Source organism: Pan troglodytes, chromosome 1, assembly GCF_028858775.2.
Source record: "Pan troglodytes isolate AG18354 chromosome 1, NHGRI_mPanTro3-v2.0_pri, whole genome shotgun sequence".
NCBI lineage: Eukaryota > Metazoa > Chordata > Mammalia > Primates > Hominidae > Pan > Pan troglodytes.
Genome location: NC_072398.2, coordinates 48,869,941 through 48,881,866, shown reverse-complemented (window position 1 = coordinate 48,881,866; position 11,926 = coordinate 48,869,941). Strand labels below are relative to the sequence as shown.

General features: G+C 44.1%; 1 protein-coding gene across 1 annotated transcript; it reads left to right on the top strand.

The window, feature by feature from the left end:
• The first annotated feature begins 453 nt into the window (after positions 1–453).
• LOC457609 (putative cyclin-related protein FAM58B) lies at positions 454–1,367 on the top strand. The gene is given in 2 exon segments (XM_003954516.5): positions 454–554; positions 556–1,367. Coding segments are annotated over 2 exon segments (726 nt in total). The 5' UTR covers positions 454–479; the 3' UTR covers positions 1,207–1,367.
• The last annotated feature ends 10,559 nt before the right edge of the window (positions 1,368–11,926 follow it).

The following is an 11,926-nucleotide window of genomic DNA, read 5'->3' as shown; positions in this document are numbered from 1 at the left end:
CCAGGATGGTCTAGATCTTCTGACCTCGTGATCTTCCCACCTCGGCCTCCCAAAGTGCTGGGATTACAGCTGTGAGCCACTGCACCCGGCCTAATTTTTGTATTTTTAATAGAGACAGGGTTTCACCATGTTGGCCAGGGTGGTCTCAAATTCCTGGCCTCAAGTGATCCACCCGCATCAGCCTCCCAGAGTGTTGGGATTACAGGCGTGAGCCACCGTGCCTGGCCCATTTTATGGGATATTATGCAGCTGTTTTTTTGTTTTGTTTTGTTTTTTAACTTTGTGTGCTGATAGGGAATGATGCCAAGAATATTATTAAGTGAAAACTCATGTGGGAGAGCAATATGCATATGATACAACTTGTGAAAAAAAAAGAAAAGAAAAGAAAAGAAAGGAAGGAAGAAAAAGGCCAGTCTGCGCCCCGGACCGACTCTCCTTCCGCCTGTACGACTCTCCTTCCGCTGGAGCCGCGGGGCCTCATGGAAGGCATGGAGGACGCCGGAGAGGGCGCCACAGCGCCGGAAGCCAGGGTGCACTTCCCCGTGGCGAGGTTCATTCATCATGGAGGCAGGTGTCAAGCTAGGGATGCGGTCCATTCCCATTGCCACTGCTTGCACCATTTACCCTAAGTTCTTCTGCGAGACCATCGTGGACGCCTTTGACCCTTACCTGATTGCCATGTCTTCCATTTACTTGGCCGGCAAAGTGGAAGAGCAGCACCTGTGGGCTCATGACATCATCAATGTGTCCGACAGGTACTTCAACCCAAGCAGTGAGCCCCTGGAATTGGACTCCCGCCTCTGGGAGCTCCGGGACAGCATTGTGCAGTGTGAGCTTCTCATGCTGAGAGTTCTGCGCTTCCAGATCTCCTTCCAGCATCCACACAAGTACCTGCTCCACTACCTGGTTTCCCTCAAGAACTGGCTGAACTGCCACAGCTGGCAGCGGACCCCCGTTGCCGTCACTGCCTGGGCCCTGCTGCGGGACAGCTACCACGGGGGGCTGTGCCTCCGCTTCCAGGCCCAGCACATAGCTGTGGTGGTGCTCTACCTGGCCCTGCAGGTCTATGGAGTCGAGGTGCCCGCCGAGGTCGAGGCTGAGAAGCTGTGGTGGCAGGCGTTTAGTGACGACCTTACCAAGCCAATCATTGATAATATTGTGTCTGATCTCATTCAGATTTATACCATAGACACAGAGATCCCCTAAGGCCCTGGCCCAGGCCTGCCCAAAGAGAAGCCCAGGATGGTCAGCTGCCTGGGGACATTGCCACCACATCGCTATGATGGCTGGTCCCCAGAGGACCAGCTGGGAGGACTGGTTGTGCTGCTGGAGAAGGGCTGGTGCAGGCGATGACATGCTGCCGCTTTGACAGTCCCTAGCAGTCGCGGTCCAGATGATGATGGTAGCTGTGCCTCCAGCGGGCAGGCCGGGAGCACACTGGGTGCAGCTGACCCAAAGGAGCCACATCTGCTTTTGTCCTTTGAGAGGACTCTGACTACAATAGAGGCATGATGCCAATAAAAGGAAAATCATGTTATCGATGACACTGAATCCCTAGGGATTTTTTTAAAGCCAGATTTATAGCGAGAATGAATGTGCAATGTGGCTGAAATCTATTTTGTGTAAAAAAAAGGTGATGCAAGTCAAAAAAAAAAAAAAAGAAAGAAAGAAAGAAAAAAAGAAAAAGGCCAGGCGCGGTGGCTCATGCCTGTAATCCCAGCACTTGGGGAGCCGGAGGCGGGTGGATTACCTGAGGTCAGGAGTTCGGACCAGCCTAGCCAGCACGGTGAAACCCTGTCTCTACTAAAAATACAAAAATTAGCGGGGAATGGTGGCACATGTCTGTAATCCCAGCTACTAAGGGGGCTGAGGATGGATGGATGGATGGATGGATGATTGTTTTCAAAGAGAAATTTTCTAGAACTATTTACCATTTTGGTCATTTAAAGACTTGGGACTGGTGGTTAGAGGATGGGGGACATATCTTTTGTTTCTCATTTGATTATACTTTCTATTTGAATTTTTTTTACCATGATCATTTACATGAATAACCACATGCACTCTGATGCCTTGCGGGGGGGATGTTAGCCCTGAGGCCAGTCTGGACCCTGGCTGCCGGTGTGGCATACAGGAGATGATGAGACTCTGTGAACACAAGCACCACTGTGGTTTGAGTATGTCCCTCAGAGTGCATGTGCTGGAAATGTGGTCCCCAGTGTGGCAGTTGGAAAGGTAGGGACTTTAAGAGGTGATTAGGTCATTAAGAGGAATTAATGCTACTCTCCAGGGAATGCGTTATTTCTCATGAGAGTAAGTGAGCTCTCTCTTTCAGGACTGGATTAGTTATCTCAAGAGCACGTTGTTATAAAGTGAGATAGTCCCTATGTTCTGCCTCTGACTTCTTCCTTTCTGCCATGTGGTATGCTAATGCTGTGCTCTTGGACTTTACAGCCTCCAGAACTATGAGCCCAGTAAACTCTCCTTTATAAATTACCTAGTCTCAGGCATTCTGTTATAGCAACAGAAAACACACTAAGACCTCCCTTCTGGTGCACACCTTTTATTTTTTCCCTTCCCAGTATTCCTTTCCCCTTCTTTTAGTAACAGGACCCATTTTCCTTTCTGCAACTGCTTTTCTTCCACCCCTCAGTCCATGTTTCAGGTTGGGAACTGGACCTTGACCCCCAGTTCCAAAAGTGGGCCTTGACCTTGGGCTGGCCAGGGCACCACAGAACTATCACAATGGCTTCAAGGAGGGGCACTGGCTCAAGCATGACCAATAAGAACATCCTCCAGTACTTCAGCTAGTGCTCCTGGACCAAGGCTCTCCCCTTCCCTCTAAGTGCAGGAGTACTAGAACAAATGTCTGGAACTGCTTTGACCATTGTTGCCACGACTGGGTGGATATTTTCCTGAAAATAAAGCAAAACAGAGGAAAGCAGAGCTTATGTGATGAGAGACAGATTCCTGTGGACACAGAGCACCTGGATCCAGCCATGCAGAACCCTTCTTAATTGCTTTTCTGTTATCTTAAACTTTATATGAGCTAATAAATTCTCATTTTTCCTTGAGCTGGTTTGAATTATTCTATTAATTTCATCCAAGAGTCTCTATAAATGTAAGCACCTTAGTAATTTCTTCAACAGCCAGCAGAGCCCATAGTGCCTTTTTAAGCCTTTGCCCAACGGCGTGGACTCCCAAGCAGCAGCACTTACCGTAAATATTTTTCATCATTTTGCTTGTGGTTTCCTTATGCTCCCACCCAGTCCTAGTACAGGGTCGAGCAGAGAGCAGAAACTCCTTGAAATGTTTGTTGCATGGGGCAATCATTCTAATTTTCAATATCCTAACATTGCCTCTGTGTAAGACACAAATATGTCTTAAATATATGTAAGACATGAATACTTTTTGTGCCTATTTTTTTCTTACATTTTGGGTCTTTGCAGATATTAAAACTTTGGAATAGATGATGCAGAGCATAGATTCCTAAGCCTCAACTCTTCTTGCAAAACTTGAAGGACCAAGCTTTGCAAGAAGAGTTGAGGCTTAGGAACCTATGCTCTGCATCATCTATTCTGCTGCTCTGCCGCAGATCACACAAAGCCTTACTCAAACCTGCTACTCTAATGCTTGATGTCTGTATATTTATAAATTACTATAATAAGGCGAGAATTATAAGGACAGAAAAAACCTTTAAGTGAGCAGCCCAATTTATTTTTTCTTTTATTTCTCTCGTTCTTGATTTCTTTCTAGTTTGTTACCAAATTCTTAAACATTAGCAATTTAAAATATGTTCGAAATGGAAAAAATTGAAAATGGCCTGTTCTCTGAAAGTTCCTAGTTTGTAGTTGTAATAGCTGTTCAACATCTTCTTGTAGCCATAAGACAACTGCAGTTCCAGGCGTAGAAATCCTGATCCTGTTTCAGTGGTCAACGCTCACTAAATAGTCTCTTACTACCCAAGAAACTGCTGTATGTCACAGGGAAATTCAATAAACAAGGTACACATCAGTCCATTGCATCTGAAACAGCATATTCACTACTTATCACTCAAATGTGAATTTTTTTTCTTTTTTGGAGATGGAGTCTCACTCTGTCACTCAGGCTGGAGTGCCGTGGTGCAATCTCAGCTCACTGCAGCCTCCTTCTCCCAGGTTCAAGTGATCCTCCCACCTCACCCTCTCGAGTAGCTGGGATTACAGGTAGCCACCACCACACCTGGCTAATTTTTGTATTTTTAGTAGAGATGGGGTTTCACCATATTGGCCAGGCTAGTCTTGAACTCCTGGCCTCAAGTGATCCACCCACCTTGGCCTCCCAGAGTGCTGGAATTACAGGCGTGAGCCACTACACCCAGCCTCAAATGTGAATTTCTAACCCATATGCAAACACAACCATCCCAGAAACGTGACTGGCAGGAGGAACCCTCATCCCTCAGTGGAAGATGTTCCCATTTATCTCCTCACAGATGTCACCACCACATGCCCTACTTAGTGGCCAGGAGCTCAGTGAGACGCTGCTCACCACATTAATTCATCAAGCCCAGGGTCAGCGCTGGCTCTGGGCACCCTGCACCCGCTCACTCTCTCACTGTGAAAGTTCACTGCCAGCCACCTCCTCAAACTGTCCATAAATCTTGGGAGATTTGGGGGCTCTGCCTGGGGCCCACCCTAAGGAGACACCACACTTCCTTGCCACACCTACCACAGACTCAGAGTCATCCAACAAGACCTGAAACAGAAACTGACAGTTACAACGAGACACCTTACGAGCGGGTGAGGTGTGTGCAGTGCACAGTGAAGAGGCATCTGTTAGTTCTGGACACACCTCTCATCCCTTTGCTGCAGGACAGGTTGGCTGTGACCCACAGCAAATATAGTATGTAACAGCAGCCCTAACTGTGTCTGGCTGTCATGACTTGCAGGAGTCCTGGGGACCAAAAAGGCTGTAGCCTTCGCCTTTCAGTGTTCGATCTTTTGGTATCAATACAATCAAAGGCAGACACAAAAGGGAATTGGAAAACCCAAGAGGAAAATACCACTGATACATTTCACTCAGCTGTTCCTACGGCTCCATGCCTTGGTCCATTCAGGCTGCTGTAACAAAGTACCACAGACTGAGTGGCTTACGAATAACAACAATTTATTTCTCACAGTTCTGGAGGCTGAAAATCTGAGATCAGGGTGCCCTCATGGTAGGGTTCCGGGAGGGCCATCTTCCAGGTTGCAGAAAGCCGTCTTCTCATTGTATCCTCATATGGTAGTAAGAGGCTAGAGAGCTCTCTGGGATTTCTTTTATAAGGGCACTAATCCCATTCATGAAAGCTGCACCCTCATGACTTAAACTACCTCCCAAAGGCCCGACATCCTAATACTATCACTTTGGGGGTAACATTTCAAAAAAGAAATGGGAGGGGGGACACAAACATTCAGTCCATAACACTCCATGATACTTATACAAGGCAAAGCCTGGCCTTGGTGGCAGCCCAGTGGATTCCAGTTGTGTGTTCCCAGTGATGGCTGGAGAAAACACTGAACCCAAGAATAATGAAATGTTGGCCATGGTGGCCTACAAGGAAAAGCCACTGGCAATTGAGCCTTGATCCTGTTTTCAGGATCAAGATTTGAGAATTTTTTGTTAATGCTATTTAGCTCAAAGGTATGCTTTTCTCAGTTCTGCTCTGCATATAGTTTCTTGAATCCACTCCTCTTTCCCTCACTTGCGTTGCTGCACCCGCCCTCTGTGCTGTCAGTCCTTCCTTATTTAGGTCCACCCTGCACACCACCACCTCTACCTGAATAGCCCCTCATCTGAATACATGGAATCAGGCAGACCTGTATTTATTCATGTTACTCTCCTCAACCCATAAAATATGTTAGCATTATGGTCAGCAGGTCACCACCTGCTGAGATCACTTAAAAGCGTGTGTGCGTGTGCGTCTGTGTGTGTGTATGCATATAAAGAGTCTGTGTATATATATATATTATAAAAACAGTACAGTATATATTGATCATATTATGTAACTGATTCTTCAGCATCTGCAGAAAAAACCTCAAAGTCCCTTGCCAACTCACTACCTGATTCTCCCTCATCACTCATGAAACCCCCATTCCACTGTACTGCAGCTCATACTACTCCATTTGCCCAGAAAGCCTCCTCTTTTTTATTTACCTCAGTACTGAACTGAAAGCACCTTGAAGGAAGGAATCATTTTATACCCATCTAACTTGATGTTTGAGAATAATAGGTGATTAATTCTTGGGTTGACTGATTGATGACTTCTCTTCAGCCTTGTGATACACAGCTCAGAGTCCATTGCTTCCATAGGAGCTCATCGCCCACCTGCCTGCAGGGATCCCTTCCTCTTTTGAACTGGCACCTATTGGCTGTGCAATCCATTCAGCAACACACCATGAGATATCATTCTTTTGCTATTGTATTGTGCCTTTTAAATTAAAAAAAAAATTTGGAAAATTTTTGTGGGTATGTTCTATTTTTTATGAGTTTATGCTTAATCTCTTCAGGGACCATACAATTTTTTTTCCCTACCACCATCTCTAAAGTCTTAAATAGGTCTCACAAAAAGTACAAACAATATTCATCCACTATAATTTAGAATATTAGAATTATTAATTCTAGAATATTAGAATTAATTCTAATTATGTATATTGTTTAATTATAGGTAACTGATATTCATTATTAATTAAAACCAAATAGGTTTATTTTTACATGCTAGAATTTTGTAATTTCACATTTTTTTACACTGGAAAGTCAAGCTTTCTCTTTTCATCTTTTAGCAATTGTGAATGACACATGAAACATGACCTTTTGGTACTGAACTTAGTACTTTATAGTACTAAATTTATAATACTAATTATAGTACTATAAATAGTGCTAATTATAGTACTAATTTATTTCTAAATTGAGTACTTTATACACAATTTAGAAATTGAAGTGTAATTCCTAAGATTAGGAAAGATACGTCGTCTAATTGGTCTTTGATATCTGTCCATGTGCATATGAGGATGTATTATTTTGTGTCTCACCTTTTATGGTGGCCGGCCTTCAAGATGGCCCCCAGGGATTCTTGCCTCCTGGTACTCATGCTCCAAGTAGTCCATAGTCTCTTCCCACATTGAGTAGGGCTGGCCTGCATCGTCAATAAGGTATCGTACAAATGATGGAGTGTGATCTCCAAGGCCAGATCATAAAAGAAAAGACATTGCAGCTTCTCCCTTGCTCTCTCTTGGGCCACTCACTCTGGGGAGCTAGGTGCCATGTCATGAGGACACACAAATAGAGGGGTCCACAGGACAGGAAGTTGAGGCCTCTTGCCAACAGCCAGCACTGAATTGCCAACCATGTGAGCGAGCTACTTGGAAGCAGACCCTCCGCATCGGTGGATGTCAGCGGCCTCAACTGTACTTGACATCACTTTTTTTTTTTTTTTTGAGATGGAGTCTCACTCTGTCGCCCAGGCTGGAGTGCAGTGGTGTGATCTCAGCTCACTATAACCTCCGCCTCCAGGGTTCAAATGATTCTCCTGCCTCAGCCTCCCAAGTGGCTGGGATTACAGGCATCTGCCACCATGCCCAGCTCATTTTTGTATTTTTAGTAGAGACAGGGTTTTGCCATGTTGGCCAGGCTGGTCTCAAACTCTTGACCTCAGGTGACCTGCCCACCTCAGCCTCCCAAAGTGCTGGGATTATAGGTATGAGCCACCACGCCTGGTCAACATCACTTTGAAAGAACTGGAGCCAGAACCATTTGTGTTCCTAACCCACAGAATTGTATATTAAGCATGTTCACTATTATTTTAAACTACTAAGTTTTGGAGTAATTTGCTATATTTTACTATATGACTAATACATCTGAAGATAGAAATTTTTACTTAATGTAAATAATAAAAAGAGAGTTTCTATGACAAACTAGAATGCTGTAAGTACAGATCAAAAGAGTCTTGTGAAAAGACAATCAGGGAAAAACGAGTTTCTTGTAGTGAGATGGATTGAGTGAACTTATATCTGAAATATGAAGAAAATACTTTAAAACTCAAGCAAAAAAAGAAAATAATATTGAAGACTTTATTATTTGAGGTCTTACTGATTTGTTTGGTTTGCGAAAAGAGTCCAGGATACACATAATGACCGTGACAGGTAACCACAAAAAGCTGAAGGGGTTGCCTGTGTCACTGCCCTAGTCCAAGCCAGTGTTCTCACCCAAGCCATGATACAGTAAGAGCCTCCCACTAGTCTTCCCACAACCTCTACCGCCACATGTCCACACTGAAGCCAGAAATGTCTTTTAAAAAATTTTTTTTTATTTTTTAGAGATGGGTTCTTGCTACATTGGCCAGGCTGGTCTCAAACTCCTGGCCTCAGGCAATCCTTCCATCTCGGCCTCCCAAAGTGCTGAGATTACAGACATGAGCCACCACGCCTGGCCCAGATATATCTTTTCGATGTCTGCTGAATGTCACCATTCCTTCAAAAAATATTCCCTTGCCCCTCAGATGAAGCCCTTGAGTAGGGTCTCAGGACTGCATGCTGTGGCCCTGCCTTCTCCCCCAGCTTCCGTGATCTCTCTGTGCCCTCTAGCTCTACAGGCTTTCTGGAAGTCCTCCAAGTTTGTCATGCTCCCTCCCACCTCTGGGCCTTTGCACATGCTATTCCCTCTGTCTGGTACACTCCCCAGGTCTCACCTCCAAACCACATCCTCCCCTTGAACTCTCCTCAGACTCTCATCTTTATCTCTCAAATCTCTGTGCCATGGGCAGCCTCTCAGGGAGCCCTTTGCTGATGCCCTTGTCCAGGCAAGGATCTCGGTCATAAGCTAGTAGGGACCTTATACCTTTCCCTCCCAGCTTTGGCTGAGTGAGCAATTATTTGATTTTTGTGTCTCCCACAGCTGACTGTGGGCAGAGCCAACCCTACTGGGTTTGTGCCCTGCACAAAGGTGCCCAGCCCAGGTCACTGTCCAGTAAAGTCCTGCCTGGGCTCTGCCTGCCAAGCTCTGCCTAGGTCTGTGTCACACAGTTTTTGGTTTTTCTCTTGGGGAGATGAGGGGTGGGGATGGTAGTTTATACTGGATACTCCATGAGAACAGGGGTGGCTTCTGATTTAGGTCACCATTGAATCCCCAACAGTTAGCATAGGGAAGACACTCAGCAAATATTGCCTTAATTAGTTCATTTAGTAATTAAGGGCCAGTTCAGTCAGGACTTATCTTAATTTGAGGACTGTCTAAATTTTTCTTGCCTCTAAGTACCATGTTGCCCTAAATTACTTGTACTCCATAGCCATCCCTCGAGTATTCCCTAACCACAAATTCCTCTGGGAAGGGAAACACTAAATCAATAACATCTTAATGTGAGTTAATTTATCCAAGATTAAAAAGTCAATTGCTTTACAAGACCCCCAGAAAATAAGGTAAAGAACATATGAGTTGTAAAGGGGAAGAAAGTTCTAGAAACCTCCCAATATTTTCCAGGCTTTGAGCTTTTTCTCTGACAAGAAATAGTTATAATAAGTCATAAGCTATAATTCCTTTTCACTGTAAAATGAAATGGTTACTTAAAATTAATTAAGTTTCTACCATATAGATTGATCAAGATGTTAGCAACCATATTCCTTTTTCCCATTCTAACCTTTCCATAACATACTTTCAACCAGGAATGGATCTAAATTGGGGGGGGGCCTGAAACTAGTATAATTCAGGGATCTTCTTTAAGAAAAATGTATAAAAGTACAAATACAAAATGCCCGTGATGGTTGTGGGTACAAAATACCCACAGCTATCCCAAATCACCCAACATGGGAAGAAGTATGAGAGTGGAGTGGTATGGTTAAAATTTCTCACCAAATGTCACACAAATATATGACCACGTGAAAATAAATGTAATCACATACAACCATGTGACACACACACACCCTTCCCCCGGAGGCTCAGAATGGGCCATGCATGGAAGGAGCCCTGCAAAGTCTGCCTCGGCATTCACTAAATCCTAGTTCAGCTCTATCTCAGTCTCTTCTAATTCCTGTGGAGAGGGCCCATTTCTTATTTTATACACATGTGTCAAACGTCTTTTTCAGACTCCTTTTGTATTATTTTCGATCTCATTTTTGTTTAGCTCTGTAACACCTTATGTTTGAATCTTCACTATGGTCAATCACACAATAAACAAGTCTTTTGTTTTTTAAATAAATAAGTCTTTGCTTTTAGTCATCTTTGTTGAGCCCCTCCTATGTACCAGGCTGTGGTAAGCCCTGGGGATACAGCCAGGAACATGAGGGGCAGGGTCCAAACTTTCCACTGGTAGTTGTAGGAGAAAGACAATAAACAGATAGATAAACTATCAAATATTAGGGAGTGAGAAGACGAGAACAGCAGGGAATGTGGTCAAGAGTGAACAGGTGATCTGGGACAGCCTCTCTGAAAAAGTGGCATTTCAGTGGCACCTGAGTGACAAGAAAGAAACAACCACACAAAGCTGGTCAATTTCATAGATTAGTGCAAAAGTCCGTTGATTTGTGCAAAAGCAACGAGCCTGTTCAAGGAGCAGAAAGAAGACCAGTGAAGCCCCACAAGAAAGTCCAGGCTTTGGAGGCCAGGGTAATGAGTTTGGATTTTATTCTAAGTGCAGTGGGAAGTTTCTGAAAAGAACTAGGGAAAAATGATGACATGACAGTTTACATTTTTAAGTAATCACTCTGGCTACTGTGTAGAGGATGGATTTGTAGTGGGAGCAAGAGTGGAAGCAAGGAAGCTAGGGAGGAGGCCTTTCAATTGAACAATAGGGGAGCTTGGGGCAAAGGTATGCTTTTGGTCACCAGCAGAGTCCCCCCTACGAGGGGCCACTCCTCCCTCAACCACTGTTTAGGCATTTGGTAGGACCCTGAGAAAATACAAAAAACAACTGCCAAATACCTGTCTAGCATTGCCTATGTTTTTCCAGATCTACTTTTCCAAGTATCTTCTCTGCATATTGTATACCTAAAAGGATGGAGGATGAGGGAGGGTATGGGAGAAGACAGGAAGCCAGCTCACTCCCAAGTTTTTCTTTAAAGATAGAAAAAATAATTCCTAAATTGGGGGCACAAAATTAGAATGACCCCACCCAACCCAGCTCTAGAGTTAGGCAGACATAGACTCAAGTCCTGGCTCCACTAGTTATCAGCTATGAGACCTCACTTTACTTCTCTGCACCTCAGCTTCCTGATCTCTAAAATTGAGTTTGTTTATAGTATTTCAGTGGGGATTTAATGAAATCATGCAAGTAAACCACATGGTTTGTTGCTAGGTAAAACATAGGCATGTTCTTCTTCCCCCCGCGTGAAAACTTGGCCCCAGGCACAGGTTGCTAATGCAGTCACAGCAGACGTCTTTGTTGCCCTTCACTGTGATTCAACCCCACCATTCTTGAGCAAGTCTTTGAAGCCCATCCAATCTTAACAGAACTGCTTTTGTGGGTGAGACATCTCTAAGAAGTTCAATTGTGTTTTGGACCAAAATCACTTGCCATTCTTCTGTTCCTAACACACGGGTCTCTGTGTGTTGATCTAACCAATTGGTAGTGTTTTGAGTAATACATCATGAGGCCAATGGCGCCTTAACGATGTATTACATTAATATATCATCAAAGCCATGGCATTGTTATGATATATTACTTTAATACATCATTGGAGTGCCACAGCTTTAATGATGTATTACTCAAGACCATAGCAACAGCTAGAAAGATCAAGATAAGTTTTGTATTTTTAAAACTTATTCTCAGTAAATATAATTTTTTTTTAAGTTTCTACAATAAAATATGTGTTCAGACGAAATACGAGGATGCAAGGCCTCTGATAAGTAAGCAACGAGATGCGTCCTTGGTCATCCTCCTCCCACTGTCTACTATGTACCTGGCTCCTAAGTTCATTTTAAA